Source organism: Pyrus communis, chromosome 12, assembly GCF_963583255.1.
Source record: "Pyrus communis chromosome 12, drPyrComm1.1, whole genome shotgun sequence".
NCBI lineage: Eukaryota > Viridiplantae > Streptophyta > Magnoliopsida > Rosales > Rosaceae > Pyrus > Pyrus communis.
The window spans coordinates 2,290,540-2,312,861 of NC_084814.1; the positions used below are offsets into that span (position 1 = coordinate 2,290,540).

At 38.3% G+C, this 22,322-nt stretch overlaps 4 protein-coding genes and 1 pseudogene across 5 annotated transcripts; 3 read left to right on the top strand and 2 right to left on the bottom strand.

Annotated features, from left to right (window-relative positions):
- The first annotated feature begins 927 nt into the window (after positions 1-927).
- LOC137710595 (CSC1-like protein At1g32090) lies at positions 928-8,399 on the top strand. 2 transcript variants are annotated; one of them, XM_068449662.1, is made up of 12 exons: positions 928-1,422; positions 2,728-2,880; positions 3,256-3,391; positions 3,954-4,055; positions 4,196-4,315; positions 4,482-4,562; positions 4,734-5,074; positions 5,507-5,752; positions 6,838-7,162; positions 7,257-7,490; positions 7,621-8,003; positions 8,152-8,399. In XM_068449662.1, exons 1-11 carry the CDS (start codon positions 1,109-1,111, stop codon positions 7,984-7,986), a joined length of 2,418 nt encoding a protein of 805 aa, XP_068305763.1. In that variant the 5' UTR covers positions 928-1,108; the 3' UTR covers positions 7,987-8,003; positions 8,152-8,399. The 2 variants fall into 2 exon arrangements, with proteins under 2 accessions (XP_068305763.1, XP_068305762.1); XM_068449661.1 differs by having other exon boundaries at positions 929-1,422; positions 7,621-8,399.
- A 427-nt stretch (positions 8,400-8,826) lies between these two features.
- LOC137711291 (uncharacterized) lies at positions 8,827-9,814 on the bottom strand (annotated as a pseudogene).
- A 592-nt stretch (positions 9,815-10,406) lies between these two features.
- LOC137711292 (putative B3 domain-containing protein At1g78640) lies at positions 10,407-11,192 on the top strand. The gene has a single exon (XM_068450520.1). The coding sequence runs from the start codon at positions 10,407-10,409 to the stop codon at positions 11,190-11,192; it is 786 nt and encodes a 261-aa protein (XP_068306621.1).
- Positions 11,193-12,599: 1,407 nt separating this feature from the next.
- Positions 12,600-15,981, top strand: LOC137710461 (phosphoribulokinase, chloroplastic-like). Its single transcript, XM_068449483.1, has 5 exons — positions 12,600-13,291; positions 14,599-14,683; positions 14,765-14,849; positions 15,139-15,383; positions 15,520-15,981. The coding sequence occupies exons 1-5, from the start codon at positions 12,744-12,746 to the stop codon at positions 15,769-15,771; spliced, it is 1,215 nt and encodes a 404-aa protein (XP_068305584.1). The 5' UTR covers positions 12,600-12,743; the 3' UTR covers positions 15,772-15,981.
- A 1,007-nt stretch (positions 15,982-16,988) lies between these two features.
- Positions 16,989-20,975, bottom strand: LOC137710980 (plastidal glycolate/glycerate translocator 1, chloroplastic). Its single transcript, XM_068450163.1, has 8 exons — positions 20,566-20,975; positions 20,122-20,437; positions 19,262-19,523; positions 18,988-19,103; positions 18,362-18,471; positions 17,949-18,126; positions 17,633-17,762; positions 16,989-17,333 (listed from the first exon to the last, which is right to left on the bottom strand). Exons 1-8 carry the CDS (start codon positions 20,941-20,943, stop codon positions 17,183-17,185), a joined length of 1,641 nt encoding a protein of 546 aa, XP_068306264.1. The 5' UTR covers positions 20,944-20,975; the 3' UTR covers positions 16,989-17,182.
- Between the last annotated feature and the right edge of the window lie 1,347 nt (positions 20,976-22,322).

Here is a 22,322-nt window from a genome sequence, read left to right on the forward strand (position 1 = left end):
ATAGAATGATAGTTTAATAGGTTAAATAGTTCGTTGTTAGAATTAAAATAAATCGGTAGGATAAAAACAATATCAAAATGCATAAATACAATTAATTTTTATCACTGTAATAAAGCGTTGTCCACAAGATACCACGATGACTTTATGGATACAATGACCACAAGTAGTCAACTACATCAGCTAATCACGCTTGCACTTGCAACTAAAATAATAAGAAAACCCATGACCTGATGTCCCAAGCACACACAATGAAGGAAGAATAAAATACACAAGAAAAATGATAAGTTTAAGACACAAAACTTTTTATCACTTAGTACTATTCTTTAGTAATATTATTTTTCGCTTGTTAGTAAAAGTTTGATGTTCGATTCTCATTAAAAGATAATTTAAACAAAATTATTATTGATTTATTGTGAAATTTAACTGCTCTCCGACAATATTAATGTAAATAATGTCATTTGTTAGATAAATAAAAAGACACAAACAGCCCTTGGACTTGGAGTTTAGGTATCGTTTGGTATGCAGACGGGACCGGATGGGACGGGACGGGACGGGACAGGACGGAACGGAACGGAGCGGGAGCAAAGATGCCCTCGGATGGAAACAAGAAGGAAGAAGAAGGAGACAGAGAGGTTATAATTTTGTGTTCCACGAATGTGGAACGAGTTACCCAAATCTCATCTCGTGGAACAGCTCGTTCCACCCGTTTAAGGCGCACCAAACGTGGGACGGAACGCTTTGTCCCACTCTGTTCCGTCCCGTCCCACGTACCAAACGGTAACTTACTTAACAAACAGAACATATCACGGGAAACCCACTTTTGTGCAAATTGTACCAAATAGAAAAAAATATTACACAAAAAGCTCAATATTCTTTTCCTTCTTTCTTCCTTTATCTTCCAATCCAGAGCTGTAAATATTGCACAAAAAGTTCAATGTTCTTTCCCTTATTTCTTCCTTTATCTTCCAATCCAGAGCAGCAGAGCAGCTTCACCTTTCCTCCTCTCTATAAACTCCATACACAACTCTCTCTCTCTCTCTCTCTCTCTCTCTCTCTCTCTCAAATTTCATAATCTCTAAATTCTGGGTTTTGTTGTTGGTGTTGATAAATGGCGACTCTGGGTGACATTGGGGTGTCAGCTTTCATCAACATACTGAGTGCCTTTGCTTTCCTTCTGGCCTTTGCCTTCCTCAGAATCCAACCGGTGAACGACCGAGTGTATTTTCCGAAATGGTACATAAGTGGCGGCAGGAGCAGCCCCCGGCGCTCCGCCAACTTCGTCGGCAAGTTCGTCAATCTCAACGTTAAGACTTACCTCACTTTCCTCAACTGGATGCCTCAGGCCATGAGAATGTCCGAGTCTGAGATTATCAGCCATGCCGGCCTCGACTCCGCTGTTTTCCTCAGAATTTATATTCTTGGGTAACTTTTATTCTCACCCTTCAGTTTGCTTTTTCAACCATTTTTCTGCTTCTTGGGTTTACTTATTTAATTTATATTTTTTTTAATGAGAAAATTTTGGGAATTTTGATTTGGAGACTTGGAGGTTGTTTTCCTTCAGTACTAAGTTTGACTTGGACCAGAAAATTTGGTATCTTCTGTTTTGTGTATAAGTTGGAGACTTGGTGTTGCTTGATTTTGACTCTCTGGGTTGTTTCTAGTGAAAATATCATTGGGAGGGAAAGTGGCTATATAACTTTTTGGTTCTATTGGTTAAAGTTTGTTTCTTTTGGATTAAAATAATTTATTAGGAATTGAATTCCCCATTATTTTGTGGTTAGGGGTTGTGTTTATATTTTGTTCTCCAAAATAAAATTTGTGTTAATTGTGTAGTGACGGAATTGAGATGTGTTAATAGAACTGCATTTTTGAAAGACTTTCTGGCTGGTATTTGTCCATTGATAGCTTGCCTAGAGTTTGAATGTTAAACTAGAGGTGTTCACAAGCCACAATAAAAGGTCAAGGCGGACGTGTTGTCGCTACTCTAGTAAGCTCGTTTGAGTAATTTCGATTGCATCTTAGTAAAGATGAGACCTTTTAAGGTTTAAGTCACGGTCAACCTATTTGTTCAGAGTGCAAGTTGTTTGGGCTAGTATGAGCTTATCAGAATTGTTTGCCAAAGTTTCTGCAGCTTTCGAGTTTGTCAATAATGTTGACACGGAAGACTCCCTGAACTCTGCAGTGTAGAAGCCGAAAGAGCAGAGCAAAAGTAACTTAATTTAGAAGTTCATCCGCACCCACATTGAATAATCCTAAAATATCATTCTACTTTGCTTCATCCATTTGACCCAAAAAACCACCATCACCCTGCAACCCCAAACAGTTATGGCTTTCGTGTCTTTTCCCAACACCTTGAATTGCGTACTTACCACTCACAACACCACCCAACTTGCATGAGCTTCATATCATATATGTTGGTAACTCTCTTATTAAGAGTTCGGTTTTGGTGTATACATCTTGTCTTACAAGCACATTAGCCTCTTATTTATGGACTAACACGCAACTAATGATGACTTAATGGATTAGAAGAGAACGTGCTTCATAAGTCAGCAATAGCAATAGCAATAGCAAGTCCATCTATCTTATTACATGCATTTATGTGAATGTCTATACTTGTGTAAAGGAGTACATATTTATCATCGATACTTAGGTAGCAAGCTTTTAGAAATTGCTGCTTAATATCTTGCGCATTATAATAACTATTTTTTTTCTTCTATTTATTCGCAGCTTGAAGATTTTTGTTCCAATGGCTGTCCTAGCACTTCTTATTCTCATTCCAGTTAATGTGTCAAGTGGAACATTATATTTCCTAAGGAAAGAATTGGTTTTGAGTGACATTGATAAGCTCTCTATATCGAATGTGAGACCTAAATCCATAAGGTAACCCTGTGTCTCTTATACACTTTTGCAAATATTAAGACTTGATAATAACTGATTACCGTATAAGGTGTAGAGTTGACTTTTCTTTGACCAAATTATGCATCAATGAAATGAACTTCATGATATTGTGAGTAAATGAAGGTCAAAACAAAATCATAGTTACACGTACTTTACTTGGATGATTGTATTGAATATAGCCGACCCCATTTAGTGGGAAAAGGCTTTGTTGTTGTTGTTGATGATTGTATTGAATATATAATATCTGCGGCTACATTTGTTTCCTTCTGTTTTGTTTTTATTTTTGTTTTCAGTGAATGTATTGTATTTTATCATGTAAGAAGCTTTACTTATGTTTTAAAATCTATACCATTTCAGGTTTTTTGTCCACATAGGATTGGAATATTTGTTCACATTCTGGACATGTTACATGTTATACAAGGAGTATGACTATGTAGCATCAATGAGGTTACAATTCTTAACTTCCCAGCACAGGCGTGCAGAACAGTTCACGGTGAGAAAGTCATCAATTACCGTACAATTGTAGAAAACTAGTATGCATTAATTGAGGAGAAATTAGCACCTGATTTAATTTTGCTATGCTTCTATTTCAACTTATATTCTGGTTGAGCTGCTACGATATGTCACCTTAGAGTGTCGTTCTGTTTCTGGGGGCAAATGATGCTTGTATAAATCCTTGCGATCTTGAGTCATAAACTTACCAAGCGCAACCTGCATGACTGTGTTTCTATTTCTGTTTTTGTTTTAACTAATATATTCTTCCCTGCTTTGCCTACATGTGTCAATCTCAAGAAAATGAAAATGTTTCCAAAGTACTGTTTCTACTTTGAAAAGTGTGGTCAAAGTTCTTTTTCTCACATGATTCACAATCTGATAAATTCATATGACTAAAATAAAAATTCTATTCATTGAGCTAATGTTTCATTTTTTACTTTTTCTTACTTGAGAGATTGATCAGGTAAAGTAATTTTACTCTTTACTCTCTGTTTGGAAAATATCTTTGAACTCCAAGGCTAATATTATAATTTACAGTTTTTTTCCTTTATTTCTTTCAGGTAGTGGTCAGGAATATACCACATGTCTCGAGTCGCTCAATATCAGATAGTGTGGATCACTTCTTCAAAACGAACCACCCGGATCATTATCTTTGCCACCAGGTATTGAAATGTTATCACTAAAATCTGTTTAGCTCACTAGTAAGGAGTTTGATGGATGGGCGATATATACAACAGCTGTGTACTTTTTCCACAGCACACTTTTTGGTTTTGATTTATATCGGTTTTCTTTATTCGTTCAGGCAGTGTACAATGCAAACAAATTTGCCAAACTTGTGAGAAAGCGAGATAGGCTCCAAAATTGGCTAGACTATAACCTGCTTAAGTTTGAAAGGCACCCGGACAAAAAACCAACAATGAAGGTACTGTTTCCATATGCGCTTACTTGAAACAAACGATTCATATTTGTATGCATATCACTAGTGATATTGTTAGACAATCAATGTATGTGTATGTACTTATTTAACAGTTCGTCTGCAATTTTTTTTGTCTTGGACGCTGATAATTTAAAGTGCTTTTCATTTTCAGAATGGATTTTTGGGGCTTTGGGGTACAAAAGTTGATTCCATTGAGTACTACAAAAAACAGATACAGGAGTTTGAGAAAAGTGTAAGTTGTAGTAACATTGCTAATGTTGTACGTTTTATTCTATAAGCTATCATTTTCAGCTTTCTTTGTACGCTTTAGGGTTAGTGTTTTCTGTGTACTGCAGTATGGTTTATATTTTAGGTTGGATTTGTATTTATATGCATTATATTTCATTCCTGTATTGTGTTTTAGATGGCGCTGGAACGACAGAAGATTCTCAAGGACACTAAGTCTATTCTGCCAGTTGCTTTTGTATCATTTGATTCGCGTTGGGCTGCGGCTGTTTGTGCACAGACACAACAGAGCAGGAATCCTACACTATGGTTGACAAATTGGGCCCCAGAACCCCGGGATGTCTATTGGCGTAACTTGGCTATACCATTTGTTTCTTTAAGCATCCGAAAACTTGTAATCTCGCTTTCGGTGTTTGCTTTGGTGTTCTTCTACATGATACCCATAGCCTTTGTGCAATCACTTGCAAATTTAGAGGGTCTGGAAAGAGTTGCTCCTTTTCTCAGGCCAGTTGTAGAATTGTAAGTAAGCCTACCATACCATATGCTTTTTTGGAAATCATAGTTATTGTTAAATAACATTGACCTTAGTATGTCATTCATTTGCTTTTAATTTAGAGGGTCTGCAAAATATATTTCATATTCTGGTATTCATAATAATGAAATGTTCCATGATTAGTATTTTTTTTTTCACAGGGAATAACCAGTTGAGAGTATGAACCCACTTGTTTTTGTTTCTGTCGATATCCTAATCTATTGCTACTTTTGTCATTGTACTGTTTCTGAGTGGATGTCTTGTCCGTTGCATTTTATAGAATAGTTTCTGAGTGGATGGCCTGTCCATTGCTCTTATAGAATACATGGCTTTTGGCCTTTTTATGTCTTCTAGAAGCTTATTCCTTCTTTCTTGAATTTTATTTCTATGTCGTAAGGTTTTCAAATACTCTTTTGCAGGAAATTCATCAAGTCATTTCTACAGGGTTTTCTTCCTGGACTGGCCCTCAAGATATTTTTGTACATTCTCCCAGCTGTGTTGATGATCATGTCAAAAATTGAGGGGCATATAGCATTATCAACGCTAGAACGGAAGACCTCAGCAAAATACTATTACTTTATGTTAGTCAACGTATTTTTGGGAAGCATAGTGACTGGAACGGCGTTTCAGCAACTGCATTCTTTCCTTCACCAATCACCTACGGAGTAATATTCTATCCCTGGAAATTTTCTCATTTCTAAGTTTGTACAGGAAGATTTTTTGTTAACTTGCTAGTTTTATTAATTGTGATATTGATATGGAAATCTACCCCACACGCAGTATTGTGGACTTTGTGGAAGGAGAGGAATTGATGGATTATTTAGGACAATGAACTCAGGAAAGGGCAGTTAAAGAATTATATAGTCTCTCTAGTAATAGTTTTGTCCTAGAAATATAGGCTATAGAGGTAGCTGTATACATTATAGATTCACTTTACTTGCAAATGTATACTTGTGTGTATAAGCAGAGCTCCTTAATGGCTCTAAAAAAGCAGATTGCAGAGCGCGCTTTGATTGAGTTCTGTGGGTTTTGTGTGTGGAACTGAGCCAGTGGAGATAGTTTGGTATGAGATATGGGGCTTGTTAATTATACTCCACTGGTGTTTGTGGTTGGCTGGTGTGCTAGTGATGGTTGATGCGCGTTGAGGCTTCAAATCTATAAGAGTGAGAAGAAATAACTTGAATGTCCTTTATTTTTGTTAGACCAGAAAATCAATCAGTTTAATTGTTCTGCTGCTAGGATGGACGTCCACTTTTTCTTAAACCGGACGCCCAATTTGGAGACTAACTGTGCGTGCGTGGGTGGGTGGGTGGGTTGGTAAGGGTGTGCGGGTGTGGGGCAGTGGCATACTGTTCGATGCTAATATAATACTTAGAAATTAGGATTAGACGCTTATTTGAGAGATTGACTGTCTCTGGGTTGGGGGGGCGGGGGAGGAGGGGTGTTGAGTATTGAGTGATTACACTTTATAGGGTTGATACAAAGGATTAGAATTTGGTCTGGATTCAGTTTGATTTGGTAACTTAAACCTGTGTTTCGAAAGTCCATTATTCTAATGACAGACCTGTATCAAACAAATTCAAATCATGACATAGAGATCAATTCAAATCATTAATATTAGTAAAAAGATATTAAGTGATATTATCATACCAGAAACTTAACTTGGGTGCTTTTATCGATATACAACTTCATTAATACCTATCTTTTCACCTGTTTGATATGACTCTTCTTTAATGAACCTTGTTTATAGGATTCCAAGAACCATTGGAGTGTCTATACCAACGAAGGCTACTTTCTTTATTACGTATATAATGGTTGATGGATGGGCTGGAATTGCTGCCGAAATCCTCCGTTTGAAACGACTGGTTATATTTCATCTCAAGAACATGTTTTTGGTAAAAACCGAGAGAGACAGAATAAAGGCAACGGACCCTGGGAGTGTGGATTTTCCAGAAACCCTCCCAACTCTTCAACTTTACTTCCTTCTTGGTATCGTGTATGCTGTGATCACCCCGATCCTGCTGCCTTTCATACTAGTTTTCTTTGCCTTTGCATACTTAGTCTACCGTCATCAGGTCAGTTCATTCATCTTTTTAGTTTTGATAGGCTAGTTTCTGCATCACGTTTCATTGTTTATCCATGTAATTTGTTCTCTATTTCTCGTTGCAGATAATCAATGTGTACAATCAACAATATGAAAGTGCTGCCGCATTTTGGCCGCAAGTTCATAGCCGCATAGTAGCAAGCTTACTGATATCTCAACTACTTCTGATGGGTTTGCTAAGCACAAAAAAGGCTGCTAATTCTACTCCATTACTTGTTGTTCTACCAATATTAACATTATCGTTCCACAAGTTCTGCAAGTATCGATTTGAACCTGCATTTAGAAAGTACCCGCTTGAGGTAAGCTCAGAACTTTTAATTAATTTATTGAGGTGCATTTGACTTTTATATACGCTTACACAGGAGCATGTGTAAGCGTATATAAAAGTCAAATTTCTGGTGGCAATTATTTTCTCTGTGACTTTTTCAGGAAGCAATGGCTAAAGACACAATGGAACGGACTGCGGAACCTGACCTAAATATGAAATCGTACTTGGCTGATGCATACTTGCACCCTATTTTCCGATCATTTGAGGAGGAGCCACCATTTGAGGAGGAGCAGGAGTTGGTTGAAGTTAGAGTAGACAAACAGCAAACTCGAATTGCCACACCCATAACAAGCGAACTCAGTTCCCCCTCTCCGCCCCCTTATGTCCATCATACTGAATCCCCTCCCCAGTATTCCTATTATCAGTCATCTCCACCTCAATACGTCTACAATTCAAACTCCCCACCCAGATATGTGTACCATTCAACCTCCCCGCCACACTATGCCTACCTCAACGAAGATCATTGAACAGTAACTTGCAGCAAGTATGCTTACTAGAACTTCTAACCAGGTTATCTTAGCTTTTTCTTTCTAGTTGCTTTCTGCTGTTGGGTTGAGTTCCTGTGCATTGTAATTGTAGTTATAGTTTCATTATTTTTCTAGCGTAATTGGGTTCTGAAAACTTTTTGTTAGGGTGATTTTTAGCTGAAAATCTGAGAAAATTTCGGAGAAGCAGTCCCAAGTTTAAATCAGGACAGGACGCTTGCAACGGGAGATGGTTATACCCGAAAGAATTATAACTAGCTCGAATTGATTTTGCCTTGGTAATTCCTAATGATGCATGGATTGGTGACAATTTGTCTAACCGTAAACCGATTCCGATACTAGTAAGGCATGAACTAGGATAAATACATGAGTAGAGGTCTGTTTAAGGCCCTTAATTATGTTTAAAAATTAAACCACCTTTGTTTATACAGTGCTTGATGTCCAATCCTAACCTGACAGGGAAGGGGCGAATGCCATCCTCCTGGTTACAGGTGGGAGTTTGGACTAATTAATTCCATGTTTCATTGCAAGTGGTGGATTGCTTATGGTTAGGGCATTCTTCTTCACCCAACCCACTCGTTTTGGGTTTAGAACCTCTCCCTTATCGTACCTTTCCTCTTTTAACTTCACGCCATCTTTCCTTATCTACTTTTTTTTTTTTTTTGTTGCTGGAATGTTCTTTCTTTTCGGGAAGCTACTGCAGTACGTGAGGAGGCATGTTAAGACGATAAATTCACATTGTAGAAGGGAAGCTTTGCCTAATAATTTAATAATCAGGAGCTTCTCATTCCTATTGCCAATGGGTTAATGAATGCTAACATTCTAACATGTATATGGTATCCTTTTCGTAGACAGACTAGCGTCCATTGAATTGCATGCCCGTTTTGCTTTGATTCCTTCGGGGGTCAGGAATGCGGCGTGTAACATCTCTTCCAAAACATGTTTCCAAACAATGGGCTTATCTACCTTCCACGCCAAGAAAACTAATCCTTCCATAAGCACGTGCTCATAGAGAATCGCCGGAGTTTCCTTCTTTTCAACGAGCACTGAAATCTGGTAACGTAAATTTTTTTATAAGCATCTCTCCTGTTTATCTTTTCAAAACAGTCGACTTGACCTCATTGTTCTGAGTTTGCTCAAGAATTTTCTTCAAGCTGACACGTACTATCCGACTCATCATCCTCATCGTCCACATCTCTTTCTCCATCGCACAGGCAGCTGAGGGCAGCTTTGACACGATCCCATGTCAAACTATGACCAGCTTCGCTGTTTATCGCCTCTTCGTAGATGGTACTAATAGATAACGGAACTGAATTTTCTGTTTGTACCTTCCCTGCAGTTCTAGTTGACTTAAGCATTTCTCTTAAGACAAGTGCAGCAGCTCCATCATCATCCAGTCGACGTGCTCTCACATTCTCAACGCAAGCCTTGTGCTTCAGACAGCGAACGGATTCCTCAAAGGTAGCACGCTAACTGTTCAACTGTTCCAAAGCATCATGCTTGCGGTTGTCCCCGGTGCTCCTACTAGAAGTTATCTGTCAGAATTGAAAATCTCATAGCTTCTGAGGGATCTGCCGCTGCTGGAAAACCTTGGTTGCTGTACAGTCTCTGGTACTTCAAACATCTTTTAGTAGACTTATTAGGACCTCACTTCTTTGGAGGAGCATCTTCTTGTTTATTACTTGCTTCTTCAACAAGTACTGCTTCAGTACTCTCCTCCTCCAATGATTTGTTCTAGCGCAGGCCTACCATTCTTAAGTAAATCATTAGTAATTACTTCTCAATCTTTTGTCGATGAAATGAGCGCCATGAATCTGGGAAACCTCCATCAAGGGAGTATGTTATTGAACGTGATGCTACCGACATCTTCTTCCCTTCCCTCAGACAACATACTTCATTCTTCTCTACAAGGAGGTATCTATACGAGTACGTCAAAACAAACCTTAGCCTACAAGGATGAGGAAACCTAAGACTTAAATAATGAATCAAAACAAAGCCTAACCCACAGAAACAAGGAAGCCTATACCTTAAGAGAAAACAAATAAGGTAAGCCGCCAGTCAGGTCCCAGGTAGGCAAATTATACCGAACTGAAGCAGGAATTTAAAGGGAAAAAAGGCAACCGGGAATCCTCAGTTGTTCAGAACTTGAATGTCGACAGTTACACCAAGAAGAAACTCGAGGCTCACCATTTGGGAATATAGGAAGTAACCTAACTTACCTATAAATACATGCAAAACTCTTGTTTCCCGATGTGAAATTCATACTCTCAACATCAGCTACGTATTATAAATACACCTACACACGTCAATTAATTCTTGCTGTTCTTCTAACTGTCTCGCTCTCGCTCTCAGGCTCGCATTCAAGTTTCAATTTTGTACAGTTTGAAGATTCAAATTAGAATATGGAAGGGACGACGCTGTCAACAAGACTAACCCTTGCCCGTTCAAACCCACGCCCAAAACCACAACGATCATCACATGACGAAGTTTCGACAGTGTTAGCTTTGTGGGATCCGACTTGGCCTACAAGTTTTAGTACAAATAATGATAACAACACGAAGCGAAAAGCAGGCCAAGTACCCGACCAACCCTCTCCTGCTAGTACTACCCCTCGTGATCGTGATCAGACGACTAATAGTTCATCAAAACGTCAAAAATTAGTGTCGACGCTTTCACACTTTCCCACTGGTGATTGCTTTCGCGATCGTGTCCATGAGAATAACATGACGAACAATAATAAAAATACTGCAACAAAGGAGGAGCAGATGAAGAGGAAGAAAAGAGATGAACTTGTTATTGCCAATCTAAATTTTAAGGATTCGTGGGGAATCAAGAAGAAATTGACAGCTAGAGATCTCAGACACTTCTACATGCCAGCAAGCTTGATGAACAAACATATCCTCCCTCACATGGACGACAAGTTTACAAAGGCCCTTGAGAACGGACAGGGTGCACAAATTACGTTTCATGACGGCGATACACACACAACGCATCATCTGTACGTTTTCAAGCAGAGCGACAACAGTTGCGTTTTGGTTTGGCACCCGGCATTCGTCAAGAGGAGACAGTTGAAAGAGGGCGATGAAATTGGACTTCACTGGTTCAAAACAAATTCCAAACCTGTCTTGTTGTTTTCTCTACTTGAACGGGGCAACCAAACAGGTCCCTGCACCTCTTGGAACCCTTGATTTATTAACCAGCCAACTTAGGAGTTAGGGATAGTGTACCTTTATTCTCTTCATTTCGGTTGGCACTTGTTGAATGTAACTTAATTTGTTTGTATCTTAATATATTACTTGTGTGTACGGAGAGAGCTTCTGTAATTATTAAAGTTGATTGCATGTATTATATGCATGCACTGCGTGAGAGCTTCCGATTCGTCTGCTTAAATGGGGAGCTTGCTGTCTGATAGAATAGCTTTTGTGCTAATTAATTAAGAGAAGTATAGAACGGCACCATATGATCTGTGGAATCGAGAAATAATCTGGTTCCAGAATCTCACCTCTGTTTTTGCCTGACGACCACCTGCTTCTCTTCTGTTCAGAGGCCAATTAACTGTAAGCAAAGCTTAAGTGTCTTTGATTTATCATATGAGGTTGTCGTAGATGACTAGTTAACACGGCACAATGCGATGAAGTGTTAGAGTCAGGCCTTAATAGGTTCCGATTGAAATGAATGAACCTGCTAGCAACTTGTACACTAACGTGTTAGTTTACTGTCACTCACATGTACTTGTTTTAACCTGTTAAAAGCATGAATCCCGAAAAGACAAACATTTTTATATAATATATCGAAGATAATAACGGGATATTTTGCTCTCGTTGATTGTTGCTTAATGTTCAGCACTAACTACTTGAAACGAGTTTTAAGTTTCATCAAGCAAAAAAATGTTATTAACAGATGACACGGATTAAGTTATCTAAAATACAGAATATTCTAAATATTTTAACTGTTAAATCTTAATATTTACAATTTTAAATAAAAATCTAACTGTTAAAACACTGATGTATCTCACTCTAGAAATCCCCACAAACGGACAAGCCAGCAGAGAGAGCAGCACAAATCAAAAAGTGGATGGCGCGTACTCCATCTCTAATTCTCTATATCCCTTTCCATTCCTCACCCTTCACCCCTAATCTTCAACCAGCCACCACTCCACTGCCACGTGGCACATGAAATATCCAAACCACATCAAATAACCACCACGCTTCTTCTTCTTGCTCTCCCTCCATGCCTGCGTTTATCACGTACATCCCATCCACCTCATCGAAATATAAAATATATTAAAATATATAAAACTAAAAAATAAAAATCCCATCTTTTCTCCTCAAATATAATAAAAAACACAAGTACGCTTCCACTTAATTATTTTACTATGCAGTGGAAAAAGAAAAGTGTGAAATGACTACGTCGCCCATCGCCCACTGACTTAAGCCCATTGAAGTCCACCCTAAAACCTTAAGCATTACCTCCTAAGACTTTGAAAAATTTATCAAAAAACCAGGGGTAGTCCCAGAAACCCCAGAAAAAAACAACAAGACACGTCAGCAGCAGCAGTATCAGCCAACATTTTCTTTTCCCTTCCATCCCAAAAAACTGCCTGCCATCACCTCTTCCAGCTTCTTATTTCTGCTCCCAACTCTTCTTTCTTTCCCAAATTAAACCAAGTAACCAAGAACACAGAGAGCTAGAGAGAGAGATAGAGAGAGAGAGAGAGAGAGAGTAGTAGTAGTGGGAAAATGGCGATTTGTGCAGTGCACACAAGTGGCCAGCTGAACCCGACGTGTTCGTTTTCCTCCTCGTTGGGGTTCAGCGGCCAAAAGCAGCAGCAGGTGGCGGTATTCTACAAGCAGAGAAGCAGCAGCAGCAGGAGATCAGTTGGAGTGAGTGTGATAAGATGCGAGCAAGAGACGATTGTTATCGGTTTAGCAGCGGACTCAGGGTGTGGGAAGAGCACATTCATGAGGAGGCTGACGAGCGTGTTTGGAGGAGCAGCGGAGCCGCCTAAAGGAGGAAACCCTGACTCCAACACGCTCATCAGCGACACCACGACGGTGATATGCTTGGATGATTACCATTCCCTGGACAGGACAGGGAGGAAGGAGAAAGGAGTGACCGCGCTCGACCCAAGAGCTAACGACTTCGATCTTATGTATGAGCAGGTGAAGGCCATCAAGGAAGGGAAGGCTGTTGAGAAGCCTATTTACAACCATGTTTCTGGTCTCTTGGATCCTCCCGAGCTCATCAAGCCCCCCAAGATTCTTGTCATTGAAGGTTTACATCCAATGTAAGTGTATGCCTACTTAATTGCTCATCTTAATCACTTTCATTAACTAATTAATTACTACTTTATCATTTTTCATCAGTACACATTCATGAAATCATGGACTTGTTCTTAATTAGAAACTTCCTTGTAATTTATTTCAACTTCTTCTTTGACATAAGCGGATATTTTTACATTAAAATCCATCTAAACTGATTTCGTAAAAGTGCTATTATTATTATTTTTTTTTTTGGACCACATAATTTTTACAAACATTATCATGACCAATAGTATCAAGTCGATATTTTCTTTAGTATCAAGTCAATATTTGACAAGACAATATTTTACCATGTATATACAAATAGACGGGAGGGAATTTAAGGAACTCTTCTTTTCAAATAAATATATAAATAAATGTTGGAGTAGCTCACAATTTCAAATTTACTCACTGACCTAAATAATCCAACTAACATCAGTAGAAAGAAAACAACAACAATAACCAAACCTTATTGCACTAAGTGAAGTCGACTGTATGAATTTTAAAATTGTTATTGTGCTCTGTTTTGTATTGCACTAAGTGAAGTCGACTGTATAAATTTTAAAATTATTGTTGTGCTCTGTTTTGCATCAAATCTTGCATTAACTTCAAATACTCTATATCCTTTCTTAAAATATATTTCCAAGTCAACATCAGTAAATAGAAAAGAGAAAAAGAAATCAAGGCTGGTAAAAGTTGGCATATACAAGTATACAACCATTATCCCTACTTTACATATCTTTGACAAACATATGTATTTATTTAAGCAAAGAAAAATAATACTATACATCCACTTGCGTCAATCAAAAGACTATGGCGGGCGCTGGTATCATATGTAGTTGGCCAATCAAGGATTTGTATATCAATATATGTCATGTTTTTGTTTGAAATCCATGTAATTGTGGCCTTTATAAGTTCCAAGCGGCATTCCTTTCTATTTTAGAAGTAATTTTTTTATATAACGATATATTTATACAAAGAGATGAGGAATATATGAATTGATTTTAGATTTATCATTATTGATGTTCGAACTTAAGATAGATCGTAGTCCTAAGTGATTATTTTATTGGTACTTTAATTACTCAATGATAAATTAATTAATTCCACCAACATGGACAACCACCTTATTATAAGCTTTGTTGGAGGGAACAAGTCAAACTTGAAAAGAGAAATACACTTCGTAACGAACCTAACTGTTAGTTAATTATGCATTCAGAAATATATTAATCACTTTCTCAAAAAAAAAAATATATATATATATATAATATTAATCAATTAATATATGTATGTGTAGGTACGATCAGCGAGTTAGGGATCTGTTGGACTTCAGCATCTACTTGGACATCAGCAATGAGGTTAAGTTTGCATGGAAAATTCAGGTAATTAAATTAACCCTTGGGTAATTAAACCTAATTTGTTAAATTAACCGTGTTAATTAAGCTAAAACTTGGATTGTTTAGAGGGACATGGCGGAGCGTGGACACAGTCTCGAGAGCATCAAAGCCAGTATTGAAGCCCGAAAGCCTGATTTCGATGCTTATATTGGTACGTAACACACTAATATATATAGGGGTGTGATATCCACACAACTCTTTTTACTTCTCTCACACATTTTTAATTTTTGAGTGTCTGATCGGATGAATTGAAGAAGATCAACGGACAGAAATTAACTAGAGGTGTGGGAGAAGTAAAAAGGGATGTGTGAATAACATACCCCTACACACACACACCTTTACTTTGCATGATTTACGTACGAAAAATGATTTTCGCACTCCCAGTTTGTTGTATTGCGCTCTTTATTAATAATCTTTTGTTAATTGTGATTTGCACGCAGATCCACAAAAGCAGTACGCAGATGCAGTGATAGAAGTGTTGCCAACCCAATTGATTCCAGGTGACAATGAGGGGAAGGTGTTGAGAGTGAGGTTGATTATGAAGGAAGGTGTGAAATATTTCAACCCAGTCTACTTGTTTGATGAGGGTTCCACCATCTCATGGATTCCCTGTGGAAGGAAGCTCACCTGCTCTTACCCTGGAATCAAATTCAACTATGGCCCTGACACTTACTTCAGCAACGAGGTACGCATTTAATACTTGTTGCTAAATTTGTTCACCAAATGACGCGTCAATATGCATCCTACAACGGTGTTACACAAAAGTGTTTTCAACTAACCATTTTGTTTTTGGTTATGGTGGTGTCATATGTATATAATAGGTGTCATTGTTGGAGATGGATGGGCAATTTGACAGATTAGATGAGCTGATCTATGTGGAGAGTCATCTAAGCAACATCTCCACCAAGTTCTATGGAGAAGTCACCCAACAAATGTTGAAGCACTCTGATTTCCCCGGCAGCAACAACGGAACTGGCCTCTTCCAAACCATCGTCGGATTGAAGATCCGGGACCTCTACGAGCAGCTTATTGCAGCCAGGGCCAAAACTCCAGTAGAAGCAACCAAAGCTTAGAAATATTTCATCAAATTAATCTCTTTGCCTAATTACATTGTCATGCCTTATCTCTATTGATTGTACCTACTTAATTCAAGTAAGAGACTGCATGCATGCCTATTTTCCACTCTCATCTCTTTCTTTACGTTGTAATTCTATGGATGAATATTTGTATTATACAGATTAAAATTAAACAAAATATATGGAAAATTTGAGTTATGAGGTTCACCTATATATCTTATCTATTCAGCATTTCAGTTTCCCAATACTTGGTTGCATCACTCTCATATAACCTTGTGATTCTCTCTGGATCTCTGTGACCGAAGTCTAAGGATCTAGATATTTGGACCATTGAAGAGAGAGAGCGAGATTTGGACTTTTAGTTTGTATGAGATGGGTTAGTAGAATATACTAATAAGAACCGTACGATTTAAAATGAGTGATCCGAATCTCTAAGTGCTCTAGTTTAGGACAAATTCAAAGAGGATCTCAATTCTATATAACCAAACCAACCCTATGGATAAGGTGGGCCCCTTTATTTCCTTTATTACGTATTTGCTTCTTCTTTCATGGGGACTAGGGAATGAGCTTAGCATGATGTTCAATATATTGGCATACACGTAACCTGATTTGACAATCCTTCATGTTCAATTTTACCTATCTTTAGTTCATCTTCAGTGTCAATGCTTGGGGGCCTCGTAAAATCGGGGCTCTATGTGGTGGCATTGCCTGCACGACCAAAGATGGTTCTTTCTCATAGCTTCTAATCTTATTAGACTAATAATAAAATTTACAATATCACGTTATATTCAGTGCAACGTTAAATAAACATGTAAGATTTAAAGAAATAGATCTTTTACCTTTATGACTTTTACCTACCCATTAATCTCCCCGTCCCCGTGCACTTGAAGCCACGGGGTATTGTAGCGACGACACCGGGCCCTAAGTAGCATCTCATGATAATCACGCTTGCTTAACACAGAAAAGTTTTAGGGAGCAATTGTAACTTAATTAAAATGGCATAAAAAACCCTTGTTCTTCACTTGGTCCTCTGTTTAAAACCTCCTAAACTCGTTTTAAGTTAATTTCTTCGATTCCTCGTGACATCAAGTTCTTCTCTTTTAGTTGCAGCTTACACGTTCGCAATGGCGTTAAGGTATGCTCATTCAGTTATAACGAACTGTTCAGGCTGGCTTCCTACCAACTAAGTTTTCTGGTGCAGCAGTAACTGATAGTGTTCATAAATCCAATAAGATAACCGAATATGAGTGTTTGCTCAGGTTTACAATTGACGTTCTTTGTAGTACGGTTTTCCAACGTGAATTCCGGTACTAATGGAAAAATGTCGTATATATCTATATACCGTTAATAAAAACAATGATTTCGAAGCAGTAGCTAATTGTGAGAACAAACTAAGGAGCTGATAGTGTCATCCAACTACGGCAAGCAAACTTTGCCTGACTGCTGGAATTGAACAAAGCAAAGAGCCAAATATACCATTCAGAGCGTAAGCAATGGCGCAAAATGGGAGAGCCTCCGGTTCCTTGGCTGACAATGCTGCGGTTCCCAATCCATGAGCACTAGAGCAACAAAACAATAAAACACCGTAAGTGCATAACAGACAGTAATCGAATTATGATTTCTTAAACTCACTCTGATGAGTTCTAGTTAATAACGCTCATGTCTTTTAGCCCGGAGGTAAAAATCTTCAATCTTCAATATTCAATATACCTAAGAAGTCTCAACAAACTGTCCTACCATATTCGGATGGTTTAAACAATTCTTTCTAAATGTTTACAGTTTGGTCCACTTGTTTATACTTATACAGTTATAGTTTGATCGTTTCATACGCAGAACAAGGTTCAGGGGAGATGCATACCTTGATGCAGTAGCTATCCCTCGAGCAATAGGATCACGAAATTGTAGCTTATCAAGTGTTGCTTGCACAAAATTAGCTCCTACCAGACCAGTTACTACAACCACGGCTGCTGTGAGAGATGGATTGGTACCTACAATTTCAAGGATACAAGTTTCAGATATGTACCATACACAATTTTGTTTTGTAAGCATTATAAAGTTGTATTATAAAGTTGTATCATTTCGTTAGTAACATTTTAGAAATTCATGTCAAACTCAGAACATGTTTATGAGGTCAGAGTTTTCATGTCTACAACTACAAAAGTATGAACTAGTACCTTCAAACAATGACACAATGCTGAGAGCTAATGCCACAGTTATACATCGTGGTAGAATTGAGACAGTCAAACCAGGTTCCAACCCAACAAGACGTCCAACAAGAGCGGTTGAATACAATGAGAATATGGTTGACAGGATGACAGATGTGAAAATCTCAGCTGCGTGCCTCTTGACGAGCTGAAAATATGTAGGGAGCAGAAATAATGTTCAAATATGGTTTCATATCAACTAGATATTGGTGGGAAGTGAAGACGGCAATTGGTCTAATGCACAAATTTGAATGAGGTTAAAATTATAAGAGTACTGCTGCAGGAAAACCCCAAAAAATCTGTTTTTCTACACAACAATGAACCAAAATAAACAAGTATAACAAATAATTATGGGAAACCCAGCCTCTTCAAATGTTATTTACCTTCCTCTGTTTGAACATTGAGAAGGCAAATGAGAGGATAACAGACCCCAAGAATCCCATCAGAACATCACCAGCTCCAGGATTAGATGAAACCTTAGTAAGGTAAGATCCTGTGAATATCAAGAAGAATGACGATCTTCATACTTAAAGCACTCGGGGTATCATGAACCATCATGTTTCCCACAAGTCTAATGCTAATAGATTAGCATTTTTTTGTCCGATGACATCAAGGGTGTTCTATAAATCATTGAAACCTCAAAAAACTTGTGACGCGATACAAAGCATAAGATGTTTCCCTCCAGACCCATGTTATGTAATTCTTCATATTCATCTAATAACATTAAGTCCATTTAATCCTCTAAATAGTACGTCGGGTATTCCTTTCTGTGGTTATATAAAATTGCATGGAAGAAACAAAAACCAGGAATTAGCACACTGGTGAAAATACCACATCCAAAAAGAAGGAACAAATAAAATAGGAAAAATCAGGATTAACCAAGAGACCCAAAAAGCTAATTTGGAATCTGGCAGGTATTTTGTGCAAGTTGTTAAAATTTCGCTTTCTAATTTGTTACATTTAATCACAATGTTCAGCCAAAACCAAGAATATTGTTTCAGATGTATACCAAGAACAGGGTCAAGCCCAGACTTGGAGAAGTATCCAAAGGCGAACGCAGCCAGATCTGCAGACAGCGCACAGCAGATAATGGGGTGGAAAACCTTCTTCACGTCTGATGGAAGTCTGAAAATTAGAAGTCAATAGAGGCATGAGACCTTAAGGAGGAGAAGATGTCAAATTTCAGTAACTTGTATTAAAATCAAAACCATTATTTGGTTTATATATTTATGTACTTTTCATAAAAATGTTCATGCTGTAAACTAAGGAAAAATATGTTTTACCCAGAACCAACAATGTAGCCCAACACAGTTGATGAGAGTAGGAATGGGAGGCATGTTCGAGCACTCGTCCCCAGAGCTGTTGGGGATAATAATGCTCCAACAAATGATATCAGGAAGATCCCACTCCAAGACCACACTTCAACATTGGAAAAAGGAGAGGGTTTTCCCATAGGCTCAGCATCTGTCATTTCTGTCTTGACCATTCTTCTTACAGCTATTGCCGTATATCCTGCAACAGCAAGGGTGACCAGCCAGCCTCCAACTGCAGAAAATCATTAATTACTAGCATGTAACTGTAATAAAAGCAGGGGAAAACAAAGCATGTAGATACCAGAAGAGAGAGGGGGAGAGGCAACAGCAAAGAAGTTTAGTGTTAAAGAAAGATAGTTTGTTGACTATGCAATTTCAAATTGAGTATTTTGTGCTCAACCGAAGAGGTAACATGACGTCTCATCATCGATGGAGGTGGAAGATTAGGTAAAAGAAATCTTACACAATACTGTGAAAAAGCTTTCTTCATCAATTCTATTCAATCAAACCACTCATCCATTTATTTGATCGAGAACCACACGGTCTTATCTTTGTTGTTTCATTGAGAACAAGTTAACTAGATATTTTTCTAAGCGTTTTCGCTTTCTACTTTAGGATGATAGTTTGGGTGATCTAGAAACAAATGACCTATTTATGATCACTGCTAAACAGCCTAAACTCATCACAATTGTTAGAAATTGGTCAAACAAGTAACTGATTCACTGACATTGACAACAGAAACCAACATGGCAAATTGAAAATATAAGTAATTAATGTACAGTTTCATCAGAGAAAAGCTATATTAGAAAGAGTAGCGAAAACTTGCATACCTATAATGAAGCAAATCTTGATACCCGAAGCCGCAGGAATACTCTTTACAGAAAGGGGCAAAACAACCAAAGAAGGAACATAGAACAATGGGAGCCATCTCTGGATGAACAAAAGCGCCGGCTCAAAGAAGTTCATCAAGCTTGTTGCCACAGCAGGGACAGTGGAATCAAGAATAACAAGAACGGAGAATATACAAAACATCCCGAAAAGCGCACTTGGGAACTTAATGGAAGCTGCCACAAATGCCTTCTTCAAAAAATTGTCCATTGCAAGAATAATACCAAGTGAAACAACCAGATGCAGAACCCCAACAACCTGTAAATTGCAAATTGCAATAGTAGCACATCAAACCAAAGTCAACAACTTTTATCAAAATTCCATTGAAACAACACGAAAGAGACTATCCCACCGGAGATTAAACGCAGAAACGTTGATTTACTCACAGTTTGAGAGGCAGAGGAAGTGGAAGCACTCTCCGAGCCAGTTGATTTCACCAAAAATGGTGTCTCAGAGGAGGTTTCCTGAGAACCCATTTGCAAGAAGGTGGAAGTGGGTAGTGTAGGAAGTGTGGTTTGGGGATTAGTCCGCCGCCGCTTGTGCTGTAACCTGGCGCCATTGAAAGCAACAACAGGTGAAGCTTTCTGAAGTTTTGAAAGGGAAGGCAGGCAAGTTGGAAAAGAGAATATTGATTTGTGGTGGTTGTGAAGGGAGGTGATCACATTAGTGGGTTTGGCCGAAAAGGTCGACATGGAAAGAAAGTGGGGAGGGAGTGAGGGAGTGAGAGAGTCTGGAGTCTGGATGCAACAGGGAAAGGAAACCATTGAAATTGTGCGGACCCGAAGCGAACGTTTTAAGTAAAAGGAGGAGGATGAGATTTCAACCCCCCACCCAATCATATTTGTGGCCACCACATGATATAAGTAAGAAACTTTTCCCGGGACTTTCAAATATTACACTTGGATGCCAAGGTATATTTTTTGGGATAATACTTGCATCCCTGGGGATGCACGTATTCTCCATTTACATTTACGAATGGCATGTTGACCGAATAAAATTAACGATCGGCACCATTTAGTATATTAATCTTCATTTAAAGATCAATCTTACAAAAAATTATTCGAATTGAAAATCGTTTAATCATCTAAACATATTAATTAAATGGACAGTTCATTATAAATATATTACTTGGTACTTATATTTAGTACTTATACCGGGAGAGAACTTGGCTAATCAACATCGTTTGTTGGTGATGGATGTACATATCAAAAGAGAGAGAACAAAGAACAAGACCTTGTAGTGCCCAAGGACTAGATGGTGGAATCTAAAAGGAGAAAAAAACAAGCCACTTTTAAAGAGAAAGTAATCACCCAATTCGTTTGGGATAGAGAGAGGGGGAAGCTAGCCAAATGTGGGATTTCCACGGCTAGTTGTATCCGAAAAGTAGTTGCTCCACACCAAAAGGAATCTTGGTGGTGGAAGGAGGAGGTACAGACAAAGGTTAAGGCTAAGAAGGAATGTTGTAAAGCCTTATACAAGGATAGGACTGATGAAAATGGTGAAAGGTATAGAATAGCGAAGAAGGAGGCGAAGAAAGCTGTGAGAGAAGCTAAGCTAGCAGCTTTTGACAATATGTATAAGCGACTAGATACCAAAGAGGGAGAGTTGGATATCTATAAAATAGCTAGAGTAAGGGAAAAGAAGACAAGGGACCTAAACCAAGCGAGGTGCATCAAGGATGAGAATGGAAAGGTTCTTGTTACAGAGAATGCTGTCAAAGACAGATGGAGAGGTTATTTCATAATCTTTTCAATGAAGGCCATGAAAGGAGTACTTCTTTGGGGGAGTTGAGTAACTCAGAAGAGTGTAGAAACTACTCCTTTTACTGCTGAATTAGGAAGGAAAAAATGGTTGTAGCATTGAAAAAGATGAAGCATAGAAAAGCAATGGGCCCAAATGATATACCGTTTGAAGTGTGGAAAGTTTTGGGAGAGACGGGTATAGCATGGCCCACAGACCTTTTCAATAGGATTTTGAAAACGAAGAAGATGCCAAATGAATGACGAAAGAGAACTTTGGAGCCTATTTACAAGAATAAGGGCGACATACAAAATTGCATGAACTATTGGGTTATTAAGTTAATGAATCATACAATGAAGCTCTAGGAGAGAGTAATTGAGCATAGACTAAGGCAAGAGACACG